Source organism: Mus musculus, chromosome 1, assembly GCF_000001635.26.
Source record: "Mus musculus strain C57BL/6J chromosome 1, GRCm38.p6 C57BL/6J".
Lineage (NCBI taxonomy): Eukaryota > Metazoa > Chordata > Mammalia > Rodentia > Muridae > Mus > Mus musculus.
Window position 1 is genome coordinate 167443223 of NC_000067.6, and position 26000 is coordinate 167469222.

The window sequence follows — 26000 nt, forward strand, 5'->3', positions numbered from 1 at the left end:
TGCTCTGCCACTTTGGATAATCCTATCTTGACCTGTGAGCCACAGCTTAGATGGCTTTCCTTTCTGGAAAGCTTCTCACACTCTCTACTATATATTCTGTGTGTGTGTTCCTTCTAACGGCGTGCCTCTCTCTCACTCAGTACTTTGTTGACTTTTGTCTCCACCCAGAAGTACTGGAACCCCAATGCACCGTAGCCTTTCCAGGACCCATTAGGTAAGATGCTATGTACACTTCGTGCCATCATCTTCACAGAGAGCCTATTGTGAAAAACTGAGTCCCATTTCTTCTGTCAATACTGTTGTAGTAGTTTAATTTTCAGAGATAGTATTGATTAAAAATTTGGTGATTGGGTGAATATGATCAAAGTACATGTTATGAAATTCTCTAAGGGTCAATAAAAATACTTATAAATATCTTAGAGAAAACTACGTATAATCAGATAGAGTTGGTTTGACTTCTGGCCTTGTTAGCTATGTAACATGTAGCAAGAGATTTTACCTTGTAAACCTCAATTTCATACACAAAATGAGTAATAGTGAACCAGTAAGATTCTAATGATTTAATGATACATATGCACACATGTGTATATGCGCACAATATAATGTCTGGCTTCTAGAACTATCTAATATATTCTAGATGTAATTACTATTATTATAAAAAATGTTCTAAATGCCAGTGTGGTGTTTTGCATTGGATCATAGAACAGCAAACAGCATGAGAGGAAAACCGAGAAACTCCAGATAAGTGTGGAGTTTAATTAAGACTTCTATTTCAGCTGGGTGGTGGCACGCACCTTTAATCTAAGTACTGGGAGGCAGAGGTAGGAAGATCTTGGAGTTTGAGTCCAGCCTGGTCTACAGAGCAAGTTAGAGGACATCCAGGGCTACACAGAGAAGCTCTGTCTTGAAAAAACAAGACAAAAGATATTTCAATACACTTTAACACATATCCCACTGTAATATGAAGTAGCATTAATGGAAGTGGGATAAGTACATATGGAAACTTCCATTGAAAGTTCTTTGCAATCTCAAGTTATTCCAACACAAATATCTATTACAATGGATTCTCATGATTGATATTCATTTTATTCTCACAGTTTCCCAAGATGACATTTACCATGACTTTTGTTATATACAAAGGAAGACACAGAGGCACCACACAGAAGTGAAATAACTCACCCATGGACACTCCTTACTTCAGGATCACAATGTGGGAGTGGATGTTGGCGTGGGCTTGAGGGAAACGCAATCCCTAACTGACGGAGCCCCTGCTGTGTGTGAGGCACAATCATAGGTACTGCGTACGCAGAGAAAAGAGAGCAGCTAGTGAGAAAAGATGGCCTCCGCACTTAAGACCATCATGAGGAGTAGGAAGCCTGGATATACATAGCAATTAAATATAAAACTGGGCATAGATGTCAGCTTCTCACTCAAAACCTATGCTCTAAACCAGTGCCTAAACAAACTGAGGGGACGCGCTGCTTCGAGACCTAGAGGCGAGAATGGGTCTAGCTGGGGCTTTAGTGACACCACCTTCATTGATAGGGATTACCATCTGAACCTTCACCAGGAGTGTGATTTGATCTGGGCAACAAGCAAAGGAAAACCTGGCATGTGTCCTCGGGCCTCCATTGAGCCGCCCTTCTCTTCTCTTCCCCTTCCCATTGTGTGTGCAGCCCTGACAGTGGGACCACAGTTGTGTATACTTTGCTGCTCTGCTGAGCACTTCAGTCAGGATGATGGCTCGCAGCCCACAGAGCATCATTTTGGTGTCAGGCAGTTAACAATTGCTCCTCTTCTTACCACACCTGTGCAAACTGGAGTTTGCTACTGTCTGACTGAGTACCTCAGAAACACAAGGGTTACATCGAATAGGTGACCTGGTGGGCAAAATGTGCACAGGACTGGTTACAACACCAGGCAGTTAAGGACTCTGTTAACAGGGACATGGCTGTGCATCTCACATTTCTGTTGGGCCAAGGCATTGTGACATAGTAGTTATATCTAACTGTATTAGACGGTGAGCTTTGGTTATGTTGTTAAGTATACGCTAGGGAGATGGCTTCATGGAAGAGAGAGAATGTGGCCTCTTGCAGACAGCAGTTAAATATGCCTAGGTCTCGGTTCTCACTGGTAGGTTGTACCATTATCACCTGCTCGTTGAGATAACTGTAATATGGCATGTGAAGATAACATGGCCACACAGGGCTTTTCACTTTGCTGAAAATTGTTTACTCTTTGAGAATTCTCTTAACCCTTGGATTTTTCATCTCTCTCCTCCAGCATTTGCTTCTGGGACATAGTAGTTAAATACATGTTTACTTGCTTTAAGGGTGGGCCTTCTTGCTACTTCGATGAATCCATCAAGTTTTTTGGACTTTTTATCCCATTCTACTGAGCTCAAAACAGCACACATGGGCTGGTGGAGCAGGAAGGGACCAACCTCTGAAATAACCACCAAATATTTTATTTTACTAGAGGGCTTCAGTCTCCAAGACAGTGATGGTAAAATGGGAGGGCAAGAGAGAAATCAGGGAGCCAGACCAGGGAAGGCACAGTCGGTGGTGCTCTCTGACAGCTAGATCAGTTCAGGGAACCGACGAATGGGGCCCAAGTGTGTGTTGCTTCGAAAAATCTGGTTGGCGAATCTACTCCCAGTTTCATCTTCGGTATCATCCCCGCTCGACGTTCGGAGGGCATTCTGGTACAGCACAGCACATACACCCGTGAGCCAGGCAGCCACCGTGCCGGCAGCGAAGATGCAGAAGCCGATGAGCAGTAAGAAGATGTAGTCCTGCTGGTCCAGGTGTGTGATGCACATGTACTGGAGTGGATTCCCCACCTTCGTGATGGGCCACCCTTTCAGCTCAGCAGGCTCCGTACACGTGGCGTTCTGGGCATCTGTGAAGAGAAACACAGCAGGCGGGGTGCTGAAACATCAGGATTCCTAGTGTCCTAGGCCAAAGGGAAGGGCTATCTGGAGCTCACTGCTCAAAGTGTGGCCTATGGGCACCTAGACCTTGTTAGAAATATAGAATCTCAGGCCCACACTAGGCTGTCGGGCTCATCTGCTTTGTAACAAGAGTCCCGGGGCATCTGGCGGCATACTACAGTTTGAAAAGTGCCGTGTCTGAAACTCCATCTTACACCCAGACTTAGCTGCATTCAGACCCTCTCTAAGGGAAGGAGATTCCCCAACAGTGGGCAGAAGGTTGGGAACGGAAGCATGGCATGTTGGGATCTCTGCACCAGGCTTTACCAGCTTTGTGCGTCTGTCCTTTTCAGCCTACCCTTGCCCGTCCCCGTCTGTCTCTGTACTAGTGCCTGAGCCGACTCAGGCACCACTTTGTGGGCTGAATGCTAATTGTCCTCCTAAAAGGTGCACAGTTTGATACCTGGGTTCCTAGCTGGTGGTGGCGCTATTGAGAGTGGCTAGATCACAAGGGGACAACCTTCTGAAAGGACTCTGAGTCACCAGTGACTTAGCAGCCAGGGGTGTTTAGGAGGTGGGGCCTAGGTGGAGGAGGGGCCTAGGTGGAGGAGGGGCCTAGGTGGAGGAGGGCTTCGGGAGGTGTGGCTGAGAAGCTTCTGCCTCTCCCTGGATCCTTGTTCTGCTCCCTGGCTACAATGGGGGAGCAGCTTTGCTCTCTGACAGCTAGATCAGTTCACGCTCTGCTCTCCCCACCCTGGAGTTCTGTTTGTTTACAAACCCACAGCAAAGGGATGGAGCAATTGCAGGCAGAAGCCTGGGAAGTCAAGAGTCAGAGCAAACCTTTGTTCCTTTAAAGTTGTTGCTCTCCTGTATTTTGCTATATTGATGAAAAGCCAATTAACAGAGACAGTTAATATCACCCAAGAGAATCAGAACCATTCGCCTTCAGGAAGGGACAAGATTCCCGGAAAAGTCTTGGTATGGATGTCTGCGAAGCTCAGCATTAAGACTCTGCCAGTAGGTGAAGCAGTCCTGCTTCTTAGCAATTGGCACTCACCAGTTGGTCCTACGAACGAACGACTTGATTGGTCAGTCGCCTGGTCAGTCGCCGTTAGCAGCTGATTCAGCTCCCTGGCTGCTTCTCTGAGTGCTGCCCCAGATCTAGCACACTGTACTTCAGTATACAGCGGAAGGAAGAGGGGGCTCTTGAGTTACCCAGTCCACATCGTCAGTTGCCAGTCATGCAGACATTGGCGGGACATCTCATTTCCTCTCTAAGTTCTACTTTCCCGTCTACAGGCACAAGCCGTGATATGTATTCTCAGGGTAGTTAATAAGGTGAGAAGGCAGGCAGGCTACTGTGCTAAGTGCACACAGCACGTAGAGCACTGCCCGCAGCTGTGTTTTCCTAGCTCGGCTCTGTGTACTGCACCATGTTGATGTGGATGTAGAGGCACCCAGGTGAACACACACAGCACACAAAGAATAAGGGGCAGGCAACTCAGAGCCAAGGCCAGGCTTTTCAGTGATCAATTCATCCATTGTAGCTAGAACTATTGTTTTCTATGCTTTTAGAGTATGCATTTTTCTCATGTAATGATTATAACCATCTTAATCTTTATAATGTTTTCATCTTTATTTTATAAACAAGGAAATGGAGACTTAGGAAGTTTCATGATTTGAAGGCTCTAGATACCTCAAAGGATCTTGCCAGGAGACTGAACACGGACGACCAGGACTGAGCTGTTTCAGGGAGGGAAGACATGGGAGCTACAACCAAAGGATGTAACAGAGAAGCTCCATTTAACTCCAGGGTAGGAACTGTGCAGTGTGTGGTGACATCAATGTCCTTGGTGACAAGGGCATTAGGGACAGAGGTTTGGCTTCCTAACAGAAGCTATCTGTGGGAGAATTATAGAGAGGAATAGTAGGTAGATTTGGGTGCCTGGAAAGAACAGTGGAAGGGGTAATGGTTCCTGCCCCCTTACTTCTGTGTCAGTGTTCCAGGGGGAAGGTACACCTCCGATGTCATCGGTACCTACTGCTGACAGGCTGTGGCTGGAGGCTGTAAATCTAGAAGCCAGTGCAAAGATTGTGCCAATGCATTGTTTGCAGTGATCACTGAGAACAAGAGAGGGAGCCATTTCCCTCTAGATTGAATGTGGCCAGGTATCCCTGGGGGCCACCCTGCTCTAATGGACAGGGTTCCAGTAGAGGAGACGGCTGTGGACAGGAAGAGGCAGAAACCCAGTCATGCCTTGGCCTAACTGAGAGCTTCCTCCGCTCTGCCTGAGAGTTCAAGAATGGAGCCAGGAAGGAGACGCCGAAGCTTCTCCGGGATTCGATCCAGACAGGTTTCCCAGGTCACCTGCTCAAACTGCCAGTGACTTATCCAAAGAAAGACAGATTTGAAGAAGGAAAACGTGGGATTCTGAGGGTCGGAGCTGTGTCTAGGGGTTTATCTCATTCTATTTTTAAAAAGATTTGGCTTTCAAATTGGGGCTTGGGCGGCAGAGATGAGACTAAACATTAAACACACACTTCCCCGTTTGAGAGCATTAACTTTGAAAGGAGCAATTAGGCAGCGATTTTAATGCATTGTTAGGCTGCTGTGCGGGTGAGGGATGTGGGTGGCTGTCAGGAGGGAGGCCTGGGCTTCTCTACAGCTTCCTTCTCTTCCCTTCCCCCATCACATCACTGTCAAGGCTGAGTTCCCCTCCCAGTCTCCCAGCTCCACACTTCTAGGTGCACCAGCTAGGGTCCGACTCATACACAAAGGCCAGGCCGGGCTGCAAGGTTTAACCTTTCCTAGATACATATTATCAAAAACGCTCCAGTGATTGCTACTGTCGACCTTAGAATAACACCCACAGGGCCTGTCCTGGCTCTCAGTGCCTACAGCCTTCAGTTTTGCTACCCTGCTGTGCTCCTGGTGGCTCACTTCTGCACTAGTCCACTCGCCTCTGACTCCGGTCCTCATGTGTAGCTGACCGTGTCACACTCATGGTCTAGGTATCCACAGCCTCTTTCTTCAGTCTTTGCCCGATTCAGTTCTTCCCATTCTGTAAGTATTAACCTTAAAGTGTCTCTCTACTGCTCTGACGTCTTTCCCAGCCGTCGGTCCTCCCAGGTCAAAGGACGTGCCGTTGTCCATTGCTCCCCTTCATTCTCATCACCCACAGCCCTCTAGTGCACCTGCCACAGTCCACCCTGTGTGTGACGTGTATTTACATGGCTACCAGAGGGAGTTTTAGCTCTTGAATGTGTAAAGTATATCTGGTCATTACTGTTAATAATAAAAGCTATTATTCACTGCTATGTGTAAACATTTGGAGATTTTTTAAAAAATAATTTTTAAAGACAACTGGATTCTAGTTCAGTTCTACTGTGGTTAGAAACATGTTCTGTCATTTTGAAAGTCCTTAGAACATTTTTGATAATTTGTATTATGGCCCCGCATCAGACAAATTTTAGTAAATTTTCATTGTTCTGAAAAATATTTCTTTGTTTAGTATATTACTATGTTGAAAGTCCCTTAGATTGTGGTATTATAGAGATCTATGCCCTTGCTGACTTTTAAATTTAGCTTTATCTTTGTGTGTGTGTGTGTGTGTGTGTGTGTGTGAGAGAGAGAGAGAGAGAGAGAGAGAGAGAGAGAGAGAGAGAGAGAGAGTGTTAGTGTGTGTCTGTGTATGTGTGTGTTAGTCTGTGTCTCTGTGTGTGTGTGTTGTATATGAAAGCCAAAGGTTGATGTCCTCTCTTAATTTCCTCCTTGTAAATTTGAGGCAGGGTCTTTCGCTGACCCTCAGCTCACTGTTTTGGCTAGCCTGTGCTGCCCAAGCCCCAGGGATCCACCTGTCCCGTGTATGGCCTATGTCTGGCTTTTAACATGGCTGCTGGAATGCGGTGGTCTCAGGTCCTAATGCCTGAATCGTAGTCACTTTACCTACCAAGTCATCTTCCCAGCCTCCCTGATCTATGAATAGAGATGGACACTCAGTTCTTGTTAGGACATATAATAGTGACATTGGTTGTTTATTAGTTCCTGTGGGAAGGAATTTTATCTTTTCTAGACAGAGGTTGACTCAAAACTGTCATATCAAAATCACCATTCCCTATAGTCCTGTCATATTTTAACGTGCATTAAAAAGATGCATAGAAAGTTACCACCGTTGCCTTTCAGTTACTGACTAATAGGTCTTATTGCTGGTCACACTTGCTGTGAAGACTGGCTTCTCCTAGCGTGGCTCGGCTGAGTTCCTGTTGGCCTGTGTTTGCATCGCTTGTCTTTTTCCATTCCTTCAGTGTTACCGTTTTTCTATACATAATGTATATTTTTGTGAGCAACTTAGAGCTGCAATTTCCCCCCACCCAAGTTGGTAAAACTTTCTGTTGTCAGTCCGTTGACATTTTGTATCTAGTAACTTGTTACTTGGCTTTATATTTACTTCATGTATTTTATGTCCTGTTTCCTCACCTTTTTGCCTTCCTGTTTATTATTTAAATCTGTTTTCTTAGCTTGTTAGTGATATATTATTTCTTTAGTCTGATTTGGTATTTTCAGAGATTATAGTGGAATATTTGATGTGTACTAGGTATAACATGTACTAGGTATTAATAAAATTTGGCTCTAAAACCTATTCTGAATCATCTTGAATGGTAGTTTTAAATATTGCCAGGCTAGGGAATGAATAAACTATATATCTATTCTTCTCTCTTACATAGGGCAACCACGTGCTATGCCCTGACGAACTCCAAGGGGCGTCATTCACATTATATAGACAGTGTATCTAGACCCCCTGATATTCCTCATTTCAATACTATTCCAGTGGGCCCAGAACATCTGCCCCAGTTAAAACTCCTAGGCACAATTACAGATGTTATTAATGTTTAACTACTTGCAAATGGTTCCTAAGGAAACATAAACTATCACCTTGTTTATTTCTGCACATAGCATCTTACTCATGGGCAGTAAACATGTCTTCCAGAACCAGGTGTATGCAGGAGCCAGGGAGCCTGTGCAGTGTGTGCTTCAGAACCACATATTAGTTGTAATAAGCTTTGAGGCCTCCCTTTGAACTCAGGGTTTCTTCTAAGAGAACCCTGTCCTTGGTCTATGGATAAGATCATGGTCCTGGGCAGGGCTCATCCTCTAGATGCCCAGGCATTTGGTACAGAAGGAAGCAAGCTCCACACAGGCTTCTGTGAGCATCCAGTCCCTCTGTGTGCTCAGGGAATAAACTGTCTGGGTTTTGGTGTCTGGGGAGCCTCAAAGAGGGGGCAGGGTACAAGAGAGATGGAATTTGAGGACATTCCTGCAGTGACCTCTTCAGCGATTCTTCTTCCTCTTCCTTTCCTCCTAGTATCTTTCCTCTCTGCAGTATTTAAGATTCAGTTTAGGGCCTAGTGAATACCAAGTAACACTTATCACCAAGCAAGATCCCTAACCTCCTTAAAATTGTTGTTTGCAACACAGTTTCATTAGGTTTCCCAGGCTGTGAGCTCACTCTGTCTGTAGTCCAGGAAGTTTTGGACTTGGGATCCTCCTACCACAGCTTCCCAAGTAACTGGGATTATAGGCAAGTCACACCAGGTCTAGCTCAAACTCCAATTTTTGTTGGCTTACGTGCTTTGTCAAGTACTTCTTAGCCCGCTAGGCACCAGGCCTTTGGCCTGTAGTTTAGAATAGGTTCTCTAGGTAGAATTTGAAGAAAACAAATCACTGTGCTATCCTTCTGTGCAATGGATGAAACTCCAGAGATGACTCCCTAGGAAGGAATCTACACGGGGCAGCATAGCAGCAGTGCAACACCAAAGCTGACTGGAGAGCAAGACCTTCCCTATGCTCTCAGGAACCTTTCGCTTCCTGACACAGGCTCTACCTTTGCCTATGGGGGCTACATTTCTTCATCACCTAGCTATCTAGGTGTGATGTCCTAAGTCGGGGTCCACCAAACTACAACCTGCTTGTCTTTACAATTTTTTTTTTTGGCATAAAATCACTCTGTGCTGGCCAGTTTTTTTTTTTTTTAATCAACTTGACACAAGCTAGTGTCATTTTGGAAGATGGAACATCAGTTGAGAAAACAACCTTACTAGAGTGGTCTATGGGAAAACCTGTGGTACACCCTCATGGATAGCAAGCAATTTATAAAATTTCAGGAGTGAAGGGTACCACTACTCACCTGTGGACCCGGAAGAAACAAGGGAGTCTCCTTGTTCACGTCCTACCTGGAATCAAGGCATAGGCGAACACTGTGGGTCGCCCTTCATTATTATATGTCCTGATTCTTAGTGGTCTCATCCTGTGCGGTGTTACCCCAGTCTGAGCCACCATCCTTCCCCCTTTAGCCCCCAGTTCTGACAATCCCCCCTACATACATCTGTGGGAGCCAACTGTCAATCACCAAGCATGTTCCTTCTCTGCCAAAAACCCCTTGCAGCCCCCCTTGGCACGGTGGAATAAAAGCCAACTCTTGTGTGGCTTATTTGCGGTGTGGTCTGGCTTCCGACCAGGCTGTTCTGTTTCCTTTCATTCTTTCCCTTTCCCCTTGCTGTGGCCATTCTCACCTTCTAGCTTGTCAAGCACAGTGCGTCCTGGTGTCCTGTTGCTCACTCCCCTGTCTAGAAAGCCCTTCCCTCACCTCACTTCACGTTTCTGTGGCTTGTCCTTCACTTTTTTTTTTTTTAAGATTTATTTATTTATTATATGTAAGTAGCTGTCTTCAGACACTCCAGAAAAGGACATTAGATCTCATTACGGGTGGTTGTGAGCCACCATGTGGTTGCTGGGATTTGAACTCAGGACCTTCTGAAGGGCAGTCTCTTACCCGCTGAGCCATCTCACCAGCCCTATGTCCTTCACTTTTTTATTCAGTTCTCTACATAGAAAGACCACCTGATCTGAAGTGTCCACCCGGGCACACACTTCCCCTTGGGAGTAGCTGCTGCTTACAGCCTTCCTCTCACGTAACAATGGAGGCTCCACACAGTATGTCTCTTCCATAGTGGTCTGCCCTGTGCCTGCCAAGGCACTCAAGAATCCAGGCTGGGCTTCTTACACTTCAGTAACTGTCATTTGGAGGTAATCATGCCTTATCTCGTCTTGGCCAAAGACTGGGACCAGAGACTCTTAGCTTGTACAAGAAGATAAGTTGAGACAGGCAAGGGTTTACCTGACATGACTTTCATTTTGGTTGGTTTGTTGGTTTGGGACAGATTTGAATCATTTTGTAACCTAGAATAGCCTGGAATGCACTGTGTAGCCCAGACTCTACTTAGACTTTCTGCAGTCCTCCTGCCTCAGACTTCTGAGGGCTAGGTGATTTGTTTGTACAAATCACCACATCCAGCGAATTTCAGTCGTAGATGTATTTTAATGAGATGTATCAGGTGTATACCAGTTATTCCTTTATGCTGAGAGAAAGACCAGACTTTTCAGGATGGGATGAAAAGAGAGATCCTGGCTTTAGGGCTGGACAGTGCATTCAGTCTGAAAGAGTTTACGTCCCTTCCTCAAGAGTCCTGGCACTTCACACTCCTTGTGCAATGCATACTTAGCCTGCTTCTGTCTGTGAACATCCCCTGCTCTGTATGCTACCAGCACTCAGGGTCGCCCCCAGGAAACCTGGGTCTGCACCCAATTGAAGCGACAGTGGTGACAAGCATTGTTCAGCACTGAGGTCTGTGGTGCCAAACTCCTCACGTTGATTCATCTTATTTAACATCTACAACACCACAAGGGTTCTGCATCATTTTTCAGACAAGAAGACTGGGCTGCATAAAGATTTTTCAAAAAATCCCAGTCAGGTAGTTTTTAAGTATTAAAAATCAGACAGTTCAGGGTTGAGTATGTAGCTTGGTGGTAGGACATTTGCCTCCTGTGCATGAAGCCCCGAGTTCGATCCCTGACACCGTGTGACAACAGCAGCTGCCACAGACCATCTTCGAGAAGGTTTGTTCTCATTGGATGGCTCAGCAGTGTCATAGGAAACATTGTGCGAAACTAGGGGACCCGGATGGGGGCAGCTATTTGAGATGTAATAAGTAAAATAGTTAATAAAACAAAAAGAGAGAGAAAATCTTTGGCCTCATAGAAAGGGAGGTGTAGGTTCTCAGGGCAGGCCAGTGCTTCGGCTGCACCTGCCACACTTAAGCTGGGTCCCTTGCTTTCCTTCCCAGCCCCAGGAGACAGAGACGGGACCATTTGCTCCCTTTTCATGGGGCTCCCCTCTTTAGTTATTCTCTCCTGTCTCCTGACTATTTTCCGAATGAGCAGATTAACTAATGATTGGATCTATTTTTTTCCTTAGAAAGACACTCTTGTTTCAGCCCAGATTATCGCCCCATATCCTTCATCCCACTGCCAACTGGAAGGGAGACATCCTAGAAGGTAGATATACTATGTACTCTTCTCCCTGCACCTTCCATAACCCACCCCTGACTTGGGTACAGTCTCATCTCAGGGACCTGGTAGTTAAATATGATGGACAGTTTGGGGTCTTCTGGGGTGCTGCTGTTTGGAGACTGTCTTCTTCGAATGTCCTTTCTGTCTTGTCCCCTTGCCTCATGTTGATGCTCAGTATGCTTCTTGAGTTATGTCCCCTCTCAATAACATGACATTCCCAAGAGCTTCTGTGCTTGGCCCTTAGAGTACTTCATTCTAAACCTTCCCTTTGCTGGTCTCACCAGAGACAGTGATTCTCCACATGTGTACTTGATGACCTGTTCTCTCTATCCTGAGCTTACTAATGCTCATTTGTCTCGCAGGATCTATTGCTCAGCGACTAAGGATTTAGCCTTCTTGGTACCCCTTCTTCAAGAGCACTGGGAACACCAGGAATGGGAAAAAAATCAGGACTTGCCTCCAGGTGGGAGATACCTAAGATGACCAGAACAGAGAATGGACAGGCTCTGGGAAGACAAAGTCAGAGTCAGCAGGCTCCAGTCAGCTCTGACTCACTCCCACCAAGCCTCTTCCCTGAAACACACACACAAGGCATTGTGTCTCCCATCTATAGCAGCTAATCACCATGCTGTAAACGGTAAGTAGAAATGGCTTCTAAACAGCCTCTACCTATGACAGACTGTGCCATAGGCAAAGACCTGGGTGTGAGGTAACCTAGGAAGACCACAGCCATATCCCAGGAGCTGCAAGAAGGTTGATCAGGCAAAAGTGAGGGGGACTTTGGCAGCTGCACTTACAAGGTATTGGGGATCAAACCCAGAGTCTCATATCTACTCAGCAAAATCCTACCACCAAGTAGTAAACTCCACCCTGAAATACCCGCTGTTTGTTTTGTTCTTGAGACAGGGTCATATTGTGTAGCCCTGACTGACCTGGAACTTGCAGTGTAGACCAGCCTAGCCTTGAACTCACAGAAATGCTCTTGTGCCTTACCTGTCTCCTGAGCACTGGGATGGTAAGTGCCTGGGTAGTATTGCCTGGCTTTGGAGTGTTATTTCTTTCAGTTTAAAAAAAAAAAATCTACCTGACTGGGCTGAGGGAAAAAAAAATCTCATTCAACCCAGGCTGTTATGGTAAAACTACTGACTGGTTATATAAACAAACATGAGAACATCATTTAATTAACAACCACTAGACTCCATCAAAGTCCAAGACTAGCAACACCTTACAAGATCAGAGATTAGCAGCTCTAGCAGGCAATAAATGGCTCACACACAGTCAAGATTAGCAGCTAAGAGATGAAGTCAGAGATGTACAGAGGGAAGCTTCAGTTACCTCTAACTGGGTGGAAAGTACATGTCCATCTCCCTGGTTAGACTATAAGAACACACAGTGTGTCACCCCTAACTTGGCCCCTGATAGACTCCGATAATTAATTGGTCTCAACAGACATCACCCTGGTCTTTGTCCGGTTTCTGTCATTATAATCCTCACCACTGACTTGCAGCTCAGTGGCCGACCACTCAGGAGCACCCACTGGCTGTAGGTGCTTCCTGACTTCTTTCTTCCTGTAATCAATCTTAGCTCTGGGAGTTCCCTTTGCTCCTGCCTAATTCCTCATGTCTTCTTAATACAGTTTGCTTTTGCTTTGCTTATTTCCTTGTGAGTTCATATTTAACCAAGGGACTGTGAGACAATTAACTGAGAGCCATTGTCTCAGGTTGGCTTGTAGTGACCATCGAGTGGCTGGCACCTTCAATTCCTGGGCCACACCTCTCTGGACCAAAAATTCCTATTGTCCTGAAAATAACCGCATCACCACCATGATGTGCTATCTCATCACAGGACTAAAACATTGGGGCCCACTGATTCTGGACTGAATCTTCCCAACTGTGAGCCAGCAGCCACATTCTCCTGATGAGTCAGAAATATTAGGTATTTTGTTCTAGTAATGGGAAGATGACCCGGCAAGTGTTTAGCTCAATGAATTTCTCACAGTTGTCCAAGCTAAACATTAGAAGTTACTCTTCACTTCCCCCTTTCTCTTTATTTCTCCAATTTCATGCACTCATTTAATGGGACTTTCTCTTTGTCAGACTTTGTGCTACTTCCTAAAGATGCAGAATGCTATCATAGAGTTCCCAGGATATTAAGAAAGAAGTTAAATTAATATAAATTTATCACGTACAGTTTTGCCTAACAGGAAGTATAAGGAGCCATGAGCAGACCAGTTCAGTCCTAGGTCCTGTTTCTCTCTTCCAAACTCTCCTATCCTACGTACGTCTCCACACCTCTATCCCCACCACTGCTCTCAGCTTCTGTTCTCTGCCTCCTGGTTGTCTTTAGGAGCGGAATTCCTAACTCTGTCTCCAGGCTTGCCTGCTCTCCAGGGCTTATGATACGCAGTGTCTTAGTTAGGATTTCCATTGCTGCGAAGAGACGCCATGACCAAGTCAACTCTTATGAAGGACAACATTTAATTGGGGCTGGCTTACTTCTGAGGCTCAGTCTATTATCATGGCAAGAATCATGGCACCATCCAGGCAGGTTCTGTAGGGGCTGAGAGTTCTACATCTTGTTCCAAAGGCAAACAGGAGAAGACTAGGCATCCAGGCAGCTAGAAAGAGGTTCTCAAAATCCACCTTCACAGTGACACATGTCCTCCAACAAGGCCACACCGTCTAAGAGTGTGACTCCTTTAGCCAAGCATATTCAAGCCACCACACACAGCATGGTCCTCAGATAGTTATCCATCCCTAAAGGACCCTTGTCTCGATTTCTAGTTGCATCCATCATCCTAGATTCTGCCAGCATGCTCCTTATCTGTCCAGATGGGGGAACTCAGGTTGGCTGTTCTGGGTAGCCTTTTACTGCCACATTCCAAAAGCCTGAGTTTGCTAGGTAGTTTGAGAAGTCACGTGGAGAGCTATGGTGTTTTCCTGCTTGACCTTGAGACAACTTACCCTCAGGGATCCCATTTGGGTTGAGTAAGGGTAGAGTACTGGAGCCTATCAGAATCACCTGGCTGGCCACCCTTTTTTTGGGGAGGGGGGAGGATTAGTCATTTACCTTTATGCCCCTTCACTGATCTCAGAAAGACGATCTTCTAGTGTCAAGGCCAGGGAATGTTTTTATAAGATCTGACAGCCAGACTGGAAGAGCAGTTGACAATGTTTGAAGCATCTCATTTTCTCTCAGCTCCTCTCCCCACCTCTGCCTGCCTCCAGTCTTGATTTCAATTTCTCTGATGGAGGAGCTTGCAGCTGGGTTAACATTTATAGTGAAATGGTGCAAGACCTGAATTCATTCTGCAAATCTAAGTTTTGGCACAGCTGAGGATGACTTTGTACTCGGTGTGTTGAAATGGGGCCACTATCCTATTATAGCTGCCTGGATACAGGATGAAATAGCCACCGAATGAAACTAAGATGTTCTCTGTTCAAAATGCCCTCACAATGACTTGGACCTGAAGCATCACATGGCCCAAACCATCTGTTCCTGCAGATGTCCCTCGGTTGCCTAGTGTACCCACCTCTGTGTCACCCTTGCCCAGATTCCTCCTTGACTTTTGGTCCTCACCACTGGGCTCAATTAGAACTGCCTAAGGACTACAATTTAAGAGTTGACACAAGGGGACCTAAACATGTCCCATTCCTATCTCTGGTAGCCAGTCACTTTCTGAATCCTTGATTTCCGATGGTTTCCTGTCAAACTGCAAATGCCCCATGAGGGAGACATTTCAAAACATTATTATCCATTAGCATCTCAGGGTGAATTAACTTGTTTTTCAGCGAGAACATCCCCAGAAGCTCTGGAACACAGGATGCTGCCTGCCTTAGGTTGTCTGAGAAGTGCCTGTCCATGACTCAGAATCCCAGGAGTGGGGTTTTAGTGCTCATTAGAGTTTAAGGCCTCTGCTTGGGGTGTCAGGCCTGGGAGGAAAGCCTGGGGTGCTGACTACCCTGTAGCAGAAGAGTTGATGGAGCCTAACATGGGGAATAGAAGGGCACCAGAATCAGGGGCTTCCTACTTATTCCTTTCCCTTCCTCCCATGGTTGTAGCCATCTGTACCAGGAATACCTCCATCTCCCTTTTACCCACCATGCACTTGTTTACTCAAGATCCTTTCTGTTGAGCATCGATCTCCTCTTCTATCACGAGTGTCTTATCTTTCTATTTAGATCTGCAGTCTTTGAGAAAAAAAGGGTCTTTGAGAATTTCAAGTTCTGTTCTCCTACTTTAAAAACAAGAAAAATGGGGCTGGAGAGTTGGCTCAGAGGTGAAGAGCACTGTTCTTCCTGAGGTCCTGAGTTCAGTTCCTAGCAACCTCATGGTGGCTCACAACCATCTGTAATGAGATCTGGTGCTCACTTCTGGCCTCCAGGCATATATGCAGACAGAACAATGTATACATAATAAACATATCCTAAAAAAAAACCCCAAAAAACAAAAAAACAAAAAACAAGAAAAGCAAGTTTCAAAGTGAGGAAGTAGCTCTCTAATTCTAAGTCACTCAATGGTGTTACTACACCAGGGCAGGGCTTTCTGACTTTTCAGTCTATATTATGTCTCTCCTATGCCTGGCTGACCGTATTTAACAGGAATTAGAACTTCTCTGTGTTACAACCATCTTCATATATTTTGCACAGAGAACAGTATAGTAAGTGTTTTAGAGTCAGATAAGTGGATGTGCCCAAGAGTAAGAAAAGAGTATAAAAATGGAGAAGAATCCTGGACTTGGGTGGCGGTATATATCCATGCTGGGCCAGGTCCAGTAGTCACCTGTGAGGACATTTGCTATAATTTCGGTATGAAATGTCCCCCACCCCACCCCCAGACTCATTTTGAAGGCTTGATCACTAATATAATGTTCAGATGGGGGTCCTTTGGGAGCTGATTGAATCGTGGATGCTCTGACCTAACCAATGGGTTAATCCACTGATGAATTCATAGTTTGAGACCATTCTTGGGAGGTGGTTGAAACTAAAAAGTGGGGTGTCATCATAGGAAGTAGGTCACTTCCTCCTTTATCTTTCTGCTCTAAGCCTAGAAACCATGGAGACAGCCAACTGTGGACTTAAATCTTGGAAACATGAGCCCAAATAACCATGTTTTTCTTTATGTTATTGTCTCAGGTATCTTATCAAAGCAAAAGCAAAACAAAACAAAACGAAACTCCAAACCAAAACCAAATACCAACCAACCAACTAAACGACCAAACAACCCAATAACCCCGTCTAACACAAACTAACATAAAAACAGATTCAGCTTAAGGCTCTGTGTTAAATGGCTTGCCAGCACAAGAGCCACAATCCCGCGTGGGGCTATTTAAATGGGCTAAAATAAATAACAGTTAGAAATGCAGTTTAGTGGTCCTCCAAATTTCAAGAGCTCAATAGTCACATACAGCCAATGGCTTCTATACTGGACATCACATCTAAGGTGTTCACAGTGCTGCAGAAACTTCTGCTGGCTGCTTTGGGCCAGACTTTGGGGGTTAACTGGGAGCCAGTATAGCTACCAGGAGCTTGGGGCTCAGTGACTTTTTGGAGAACATCCTAGAAATATTAACACTGTCCCACTAAGGAAAATAAATATCCTGGGAAGAACTCAGTAGCCACTCTCACCTTCCGATGATATCACTAATGAGTGGAAAATTACAGCATCCGGCCAGGAATTAGTTCACCTACTTGCTGACCTGGGCTAAAAAGGAACAATGCTTGCGTCTGTTTTAACCCTGTGCTCACCAGAGCTCAGCAGGGCACCCGGCATCTGGCATATCACAACACACTTCCATTTCTGCTATCCTCTGCATTTGGAAAGCGAACTGTATCAGACTGAATACTTTCATGCATCTGCTTAGAGTGCCGTTGTATGATTTTGTTTAATAATTTTGATAATAGTGCCAAGCATCTTGTTCATTTGGGAGAGTTTCAATATTCCTGTTTTGTATAACATTAAGATGAATTGAGGTGAACAAAACATTTCGGTTTCCTGTTAGCCTCCCTTTCAGTGGGGGAGGGGCCCTTGAGCTCAGGATGGGGTAGGAGAAGAACATACCCACATGCCCTTTCTTGAGTCCGTTCCCTTTTCTTTCAGGACCTCATCTTCCTTCAAGGTTTTCCACTGTTGCAGAATTCACTTTAGCTAATTAGAGAGTACAATAATTTACCCCTTCCTCTGGTATGAGAACTGATAATGGCTTAGGGCTACATATTCTCCTCAGGAAGTTAGCAGTCTCACAGGGACCTTTTCAAGGTCACAGCATTGGGGGCATGAATATTGTACTGGCTAGTTTTGTGTCAACTTGACACAGCTGGAGTTATCATAGAGAAAGGAGCTTCAGTTGAGGAAATGTCTCCATGAGGTCCAACTGTAAGGCATTTCCTCAATTAGTGATCAAGGGGGAAAGGCCCCTTGTGGGTGGGACCATCTCTGGGCTGGTAGTCTTGGTTCTGTAAGAAAGCAGGCTGAGCAATTCAGGGGAAGCAAGCCAGTAAAGAACATCCCTCCATGGCCTCTGCATCAGCTCCTGCTTTCTGACCTGCTTGAGTTCCAGTCCTGACTTCCTTGGTGATGAACAGCAGTATGGAAGTGTAAGCTGAATAAACCCTTTCCTCCCCAACTTGCTTCTTGGTCATGATGCTTGTGCAGGAATAGAAACCCTGACTAAGACAAATATCCCATGTCTAATTTCAGCGCAGTAGTAGGCAGTAGCTGGGGAGAAATGGAGAAGAGCTTTGCTCAGCACTTGCAAATCACAAGTCTGTGCCACCACTCCTCTGTTGGGCTAACTTTACCTTTTTGCCTAGAAAACTGTGTACATCCACATCCTGCCTCTGGAAGTGGCATTTTCTTTGGATTGAACTTTAAGACCCAGTCTCAGTGATGCAGGCACAGCTACTACCTTGGTGTTGCTGATCCAGCTCTGAGTCTCATAACTCACTGATAAGTAACCAGGTCTTGATTTTGGCCTTTGAGTTTGGCTTTTCAGGGTCTGGAACTTTGTGCTCTCAATTTACCTAATATCCAACTCCTTGTAGGAATCCCCTTATCTCTTTCCTCATGGATTAAAGTACAAAGTCGTAATGATCACCTTTCCAAATACTATGCATGCCCTGTCTATATCTCTGTGGTCTTCCTGTTTCCTAGACAGTATTCTGTGTGCGAGACTTCCTAAAACCCACCTCTTCTTCAAGGAACCGTTTGGCTGACATCGTCTCTACAGTTCTGTACATTCCTCTTACATCTACCAACCATTTGTTTACAGAATGCTTATGAAGTGTCAAGCTTAATGCTAATAGCACTTCATGAATGTTCTTGGTTCATCATTATGACAGCCCTATGTAGGTTGGATCTATTATTATCTATGTCTTAAAGATGAAGAAATCAAAGTTCAGAGAGGTTAAATGACTTATCTGATATCCTATAGATAGTAAGTGGCAGGCTAGGATCATAACATGTCTATTTCTCTTGAGAAACTGAACTTTCAGCTCTGGGATCTGCTGTCTGCATGGTGGCTGTCCCATCACTTAGAGCCAAGGGTGATGTCTAGGCAGATACTGGCTCCAGTTTTATTTAGCTCTGCTGTGTCCCAGAGACCTTAGGCACATAATGATGGTGCTGTTCTCCTAGTGTCATGTGAATCTCCGTACAAGGTCTCAGAGCCTGGGTTAGTTATACCCATTGGCAATTGTTTGGCAATGGAGGGATGAAGAGATGAGCTAAATGGAAATCTGTTGCTTCACTGATTTTTTTAAAAATATTTTTATTTTTTGTGTATGGGTGGGCGGTTTGCCTGCATGTATTATAAGTACAACACATGCACACAGTGCCTGCTGAGATCAAGAGGGTGTCAGATCCTGTGGCATTGCAGTTATAGACAGTGGTGTGGGGAACTAGAAAACTGAACCCAGGTCCTCCACAAGAACAAATGCTCTTACCTACCAAGCCACTTTTCCAGCCCCTCACTTCTCGTTTCATAAGGAACATAGAGATCAACATTCACCACCATACTGCCTGCCCTTAATACTGCAATACAGGGACCACACTCGTGCTGAAGGGTAGTACCTTCTTACCTCAAAGGAACCTACGTGCAAACTGGATTCCCCTTTACAATAAGGCTACTCTTCTAGTGTCATTGATCTCTTCCTATATCCTGAACTGTGGCTATCTGGGGAGAGAAATGTGAGTCCCGTTCTAGAACATGTCAAGTTCACCATTTTGACAGCAAATGTGATATAAGTAAGAGAGTTTGTAGAGTTCAGCAAGAATGTTCATGTATAAGCCAAGGTATGTCTACCCTGTAGAATAATTACAGGAGAGTCGATTGAAATAGTGCTTATTTTGCATTAAATTTAGCTAAAGGTGAGAGGCATATAATACATTTTTATTGTGTGTTCAGTTTGGTGTATGTTTTCGTGGATACCTGTTATGTAGATGTAATTTATAGGCAGGTATGTATATATGTATATGGCTCTACCCACCTTTGTGCTTGTTTGTTCATGTGATTTTTATGTGTTTGCATGCATGCATGCTTGTGTGTGTGTGTGTGTGAAAGGGAGGAAGAGGAAGAGGAGAAAGGTAAGGAGAAGGGAGAGAATGAATATGAGATTGAATGAGATCCGAAGAGGTCCAGCACTAGAGTAGAATTCTCCTTTTGGAGTTTGGATAGACTATGAGAAATCTGGGTAGGTAATAGAGTATTGCAATTAAATTTTGATAGTGCCTGTGTAATCAAAGTAAACAATCTTTTATGAGTTCTAAGGAGTAGACAGATAAGAAATAAAACTACTTTAGTTACATTTAACTAACCTGATACAAGATGATAGTTTTATGATTTTCAGATTTAAAAGATAATACAGTCTCATAAAGACCTTGCTATAGTGTGGGGCTAAAATGTTTCCCGAAGGTCTGTGGAAAAACGTTAACGTTCTATTAACTCCATGTAGCTATTAGTCGGTTGAGGAACCTTTAAGAGGAGGGACTAGGAACGTGTGCAGCTGGCTACATGTCCTTGAAGGGGATGTTGGGACCACATTCCCTTCAGCAGCATCTTCTGCTATGGGTCCTCATTGCTTTGCTTTAGGTCTAGAAGCAGATCATGGAATCTTCAAAACTCCGAGCCCAAATGACTGGATTTTCTCAGTTTTTTTGCCAACTGGCCCTAAACTGCATAGCTCAGACCTCAATTTGAAACTGATTTTTTAAATGTGTATTAGTGGTGTGATTTTGGCCCAGCCAGCCTATGGAGACCTGTGAGGATAAATCACAGAGATTTATCTGGCCGTGACCTATCCTTGTCCTCTGAGATACCAGCAGTGACTAGGAACAGTGGGATCGCACTTCTGGAAGTGGCCTCTGAGGCTCTTCTAACCCTCTGGACAACAGGGACAAGCAGCAGGGCCCAATCAGTAGTTGTGGGTCCCACTGGCCAGTGGAGGAAAGCTGTGACTCCTTTATCTATGAGGGGTTTCTGAGCTTGACAAGACAGTTATGCCTTCTGCTGTCTTTGAAAACATGCAGTGAAAAAGACCTGCCTTATAATCTTGTTCAATTATGGGTAGAATTGAAAGAGTCAAGCAGTCCAAAGGAGTCAGCCTGAAAATTCTGAGAAGACACAACTGTAAAAGCAGAAATTTGATTAAGGAAAATTGCAGGAAAGCTTGGTGAACTGCATGGTAGGCTTAGAAGCCAGGGTAGAAGGTAAATTGCCATAGTCAGGTAGGGGAGAAGGTTGCCCTGGCAACCTGGTGGCCATTGCTCAAGAATGATGTGTGTGGATCATAGAAGACCAGCACAAGTTGGGTCTGTCTGCATTCTGTGGTGGAGATGGGGGAGGGGCTCATAAGGTCTTCCCCTTCCTGAGGTGGAGATGGGGGAGGGGCTCATAAGGTTTTCCCCTTCCTGAGGAGCTTCTGGCAGTCAGTGGCTGCTGAGGAAGGGGAAGCCATTTTCTTCAGTGATGGAGCCAATGCTAAGTTGCCCATGTTTCTATAAATAACACCTTGCCTATGCTCAATTAAACTCATTGATCTCTCTCTCTCTCTACACACACACACACACACACACACACACACACACACACACACACCATGAAAGAAGAGAAATGAGTAGGAAAGGAGTGGGATAAGAGACATAATGGGGAGTGAATGTAACATATTATAGGAAGCAACAAATGCTAATTAAAACACATCTGAGCAATAAAAATGTGTAATGTGTGTATGTCTGTGGGGATGGGCAGGAAAAGGTGATATCTTTGCACCAGATACGATGTGAGCTGGCAGGAATAATCACATTTAGGAACTACATTCAATGCAGGGCAGTTGACTCTCTGGGAGAGAACTCTGTAGAACCATCTTAGAGAAGATGGGAAGGAAGCTACTTAGGGCCACCGCTCCTGTCTTCAGTCTTAGTGCTACTGAGATCTCTGACAAAGTTATGGTTCCTTTTTTGTTATTCTAACAACTTAGGATGAGATTTTTGGCAGATGCCCAGGGCACAAAAGTTAAGGAGGCACTTACTCTGAGGGCTTATTCTCAGTGCCTCCTTAAATCTGGTCTGGAAATCCTGGCTTGCTTCACTCCAGTGGGCTTCCTGCCTGGAAGGCCTTTTAGGACACGATCACCCCGGAGCTCTGGAGGAATGATGACTCTCCGTTCTGCAGGCCCGTTCTTGGCTAGGAATCGCCATGTCCCAGGGACAGTACCAGTGGCCCCAGGCTTTCTGTAAGGGGTCTCATTTCTCTGAAGCTCTGACTTACCTGGGGTTGAAGGAGACAACAGAGTCCCTGGGATGGGGATGTGACACACTGGGGTACTAAAGGAACCACTGCAGAGAGGGTTGCCTCAGTGGCAGCACCTAGCTTGGAACTCTCCCCAGGTAAGTCTATAACACCGGACTCTCCCAGCTTGGCACTTTCCTGTGAGCTCAGCATTTTGAAACAAGTCTATCAAAGGCTTTCCTTCTGTCCTCTGTCTTTTGCTGTCCCCGAGGCTCCTGTGCACCCCACCCCTGCCACACCCGTGGAACATTCCCTGAGCCCTGTTGGATTCTCCCTCACCTGTGAAGGACTGAATTTATTTTAGACCCTGGAAAAATTCAGTCACGGCATTAATCAGATTAACACAGTTTACCCAGGGGAGCCCAGTGCCCTTGAATTACTTTGTAACTTTACAATTACAGTACACATTTTGTATCATTTACATACACATTTTGTTGGCTACAATTCTGCAAATTATGTAATATGTACCGGTTTTATGGAATGGAAAACAGGTGCAGAGAAATGAGATTTTTCTAAAGGCACAGGAGTGGTAGGTGACATGTTTGAGTTCTGAATTCTCATTCTAGAACTATTGCTATTAAGCATTATTGCCTCTCCAGTCAACCCAAGGAGGGGGCCGGGCCAAACAGTGACGGTACTTTTTAACCATCTCACACAGCTTTCCCTCCATCCCGATCATCTTTTGACTACCCCTCTCAGAAACCAGTCCCTCCCATGGCATGGCACCCACTGCCAATCAACCCCTTACCTGGGTGGTCCATATGGGACACTAATAAGTGGATGGTGAAGTCCAGGAAGGAGCAGTTGCATATCCAGGGGTTCCCACTTAGGTACAGAGTCTGGAGCACCACCAGGTGGTGGAAGCCATTATGGTCGATGATGTGCAATCCGGTGTTTCTGAGGTCCAGGTACCTCAAAGACGTGGTGTTGGCAAAGACGTATTTGTCAAGATACAACAGGTGAGGGTTGTGTGAAATGTTCAGCCGCACCAGGTTGGTGAGCACTGAGAAGCTGAAAGGGGAGATGGAAGTTAGGTTGTTGGAGCTGAGGTCAAGGTAGATGAGTCTGAAGATCCCGATGAAGGTATAATCCATCACCTCTCGAATCCGGTTGTTCTGACAGTCCAAGTAAACGAGGTCACTGAGGAATCCCAGCTGCAAAGCTGGTAAACTAGTGATTTTGTTATTGTTCAGGTATAGTCTCCGGGTGTTCAGAGGAATATCAGCTGGGTATTCCGTTAGGTGCAAATCTATGCAGGCTACTTCTTGGTCTTGACACACACACTTGTTTGGACACTTGGACCCTGATACCAACCCCATTCCAAGAGAAAAGAGTAACAACTTGGAGCTAGGGCCTGAAGCAAGGGACATAGTAAGAAGCCAAGGTTCCCCTCCTTCTACCTTCCTGAGGGCGGGTACAAGCTGTCCTTCTGATCTGAAGGCTGCCGAGGGGTGGGGCAGGGCAGGGGATGGGTGCTGGAAAAAACTGTAACACTCTAGCTTTGTGCAAAGCAATTTTCCATTACAGGAGAACTGAACAGAAGTTGAAACACGAGGCCCAGTGCCCTGCTGCCGGCTTGGTGGCTCTGCTACTTGCTCAGTCCGAGTGCTGTTGGAAGCTCGCCCACTTGGCAGCTCTGAAAGGTCTCACCCTTTCCCTGCCTTTGTAAGTGAAGGGGAGCCAGGGGAGAACCGCATGACAATGAGGTTGCCAGTTGACACTTTTGTGATGTCAGCAGCCTCGGGAGACTCTGAGGCAGAGGGAGAGAGGTTTCTCACCTCTCCTTCTGGGTGGTCAGGGGTGTTTTGTGTATGTAGGTAAGCTTGCTCTCTGGAGGAGTCAGGCATGCAGGTGTGGGGGGAACACACATGAGGGCCCTGTGTGCAGGTGTGTGCCAGGGCATTCTTGGAGTGTTCATATCAGCTCCACACGGAGGTGTCAGAGAGGATTTGGCCAGATATAAGCCCTTAGTCCATTCCTAGTGGGAACCTGGGATGTCTCCAGCCCTATCATCCTTTCTGGTGATCAGCTTTTAGAGCAGACCGTTTCCTGGTTTCTAAATTTTGAGGGATGTCAGTTGTTTTTAGAAGATAGGAAAGGGGTTTGCCTCTTTTGTAATAAATCCTCTGATAAGGTGAGACTCTTAAGATTTTATTTCTAGGTTTTATACATCCTTGTCTACATTTGGATTGTGTGTGTATGTGTGTGTGTGTGCACACATGCATGTACACATTCTTATTTTAAAAAGACTTTTTTGAACAGTAAGTTATTCCCCTTAAAACAAAGCCCAAACGCAGAATAAAAACCTGTGAGTGTGATAATATGAATCATTTCTTATGACTTGTGTTTTTCAAGGAGTTTAAACACAGCGAGTACAGGTCTAGTGTTTCTACTGTGAGTTTCTGCTCATTAAGTGCTTGACAGATGAAAGGAGTCTCTAGAGGAATGGGGTCTGGGGTGTATAACTCTCTCTGTGGGGGAAGGCATGAGGTCAGAAATGAAGATGAAGCACCTCAGGAGTTAAAATGGGTTATTTATGGAAAGCAGTACCTTATTCTTTAAAAACCTTCACATATAATGTAGGTGGGAATATTAATAGCTCAATGAAACTTGTATTTAGCTTAGCATAGCGCCTGGCACTAGGCATTTAATAAATACTTATTGAATGAATGATGCGTGAATGTCTCTGATGGCTTGCTTCCTTTTCTTGCTTCTCTGCCAAGAGAGAAATGAATAAAGTCGAGTGGATTCATGGCTAGTTAGCTAATGCTTGGTTATGTTTCCTGACTCAGCATTTCTCGGGTGACTGGCTGGGAATTAACGTGATGACTTAGGGATGTTTACTAAATTGAAAGTGACCTTCTTCAGGCAGAAATCTCAAACACTTAATGTAATGACTTAAATGATAGTTTTCCCAATTGAAGCAAGATTTAATTGATAGGGAAGCCAACCTTTCTTTATAATTAAAAAAAAAAATCAGTTAAAAAAAACATAAACAAGTCCCTCCCTCGATCTTAGAACATTGCATCTGAGATAAATTTAGAGCATCTAGTAGAGTCTTCACTGTATCATAGATTAGTCTTCACAGTGGCCGTACTCTCTGGGAGTGCAGCAGCGTGTGATGCTCAGGTTGGGCATCCTAGGACACTCTGGGAGATGTTCCCAGGAGTGATGGTCCCTGACTGACCTCCAGAGCTTTCAGAATGCTCCTACTGTGTCTCTCTACTCTTTGTTTGATGAATGTTTTAATTACAGTGTGTGTATGTGTGCATGAGTATGTGCACGTGTGTGTGTGTGTGTGTGTGTGTGTGTGTGTGTGTGTGTGTGTGGGTGTATGCGTGTGTGTATTTGGGCACGTGTGTGTTTGTGGGGAATGTGTGCATGGACATGACTGTACATGGACGTCAGAGGGTAAGTCTCAGGAGCTCTCTTCCACCGTGTGGGCCCCAGGGACTGAACTCGGGCCATCAGGCTTGGTAACAAGTGGCTTTACCTCGTAAGCCACACCACCAGCTCTTCCACCTTTCTTTTACACCATTCTCCCTCTTAGAGTCTTCTTTCCCTCAGAGGACCATGACTCCAGGTTTCTGCATTTCACTTTCCAGCATTCTTGACTCCAGGACAGGAGCATCAGACCTGGCCTTACCTGTTTGACCATACTATGACAAGCACGCTCCCCTTCAAAAGCCTTAGATAAATAAGCCACGCTAAAGGTGACTGAGTGGCACTAACCAGCTACACCTAACTCCCTGGAATGGCCAACCTCAGGCATCCCCTTTGTTTGAGGTAGCTAAACAGTTTCTAATCCTGAAGCCTCAGGACTCATGGATGCATAGCTGCCTTGCTTCTGGTGCTAAGGGAAGTTGACTTGGGTGTAT

At 45.2% G+C, this 26000-nt stretch overlaps 1 protein-coding gene and 1 long non-coding RNA gene across 2 annotated transcripts in view; one reads left to right on the forward strand and one right to left on the reverse strand.

Moving 5' to 3' along the window:
* Nucleotides 1-11976, forward strand: part of Gm34207 — a 31843-nt gene extending 19867 nt beyond the window's left edge. The window contains exons 3-5 of the long non-coding RNA XR_373689.2: nt 169-214; nt 11245-11324; nt 11702-11976. This is a non-coding gene — a long non-coding RNA (predicted gene, 34207). The remainder of the gene's footprint in view (nt 1-168; nt 215-11244; nt 11325-11701) is intronic.
* Nucleotides 2453-23558, reverse strand: Lrrc52 (leucine rich repeat containing 52). Its single transcript, NM_001013382.3, has 2 exons — nt 22871-23558; nt 2453-2901 (listed from the first exon to the last, which is right to left on the reverse strand). Exons 1-2 carry the CDS (start codon nt 23490-23492, stop codon nt 2579-2581), a joined length of 945 nt encoding a protein of 314 aa, NP_001013400.1. The 5' UTR covers nt 23493-23558; the 3' UTR covers nt 2453-2578.
* Nucleotides 23559-26000: the final 2442 nt, after the last annotated feature.

What these genes read in the sequence shown, in the direction of transcription:
- Lrrc52 (NM_001013382.3), bottom strand. Translation starts at nt 23,492, where the DNA reads ATGTCCCTTGCTTCAGGCCCTAGCTCCAAGTTGTTACTCTTTTCTCTT. An exon ending in GTCCCATATGGACCACCCAG is followed by an intron (nt 2,902 to 22,870) that starts GTAAGGGGTTGA and finishes TTCTCTTCACAG; the next exon opens with ATGCCCAGAACGCCACGTGT.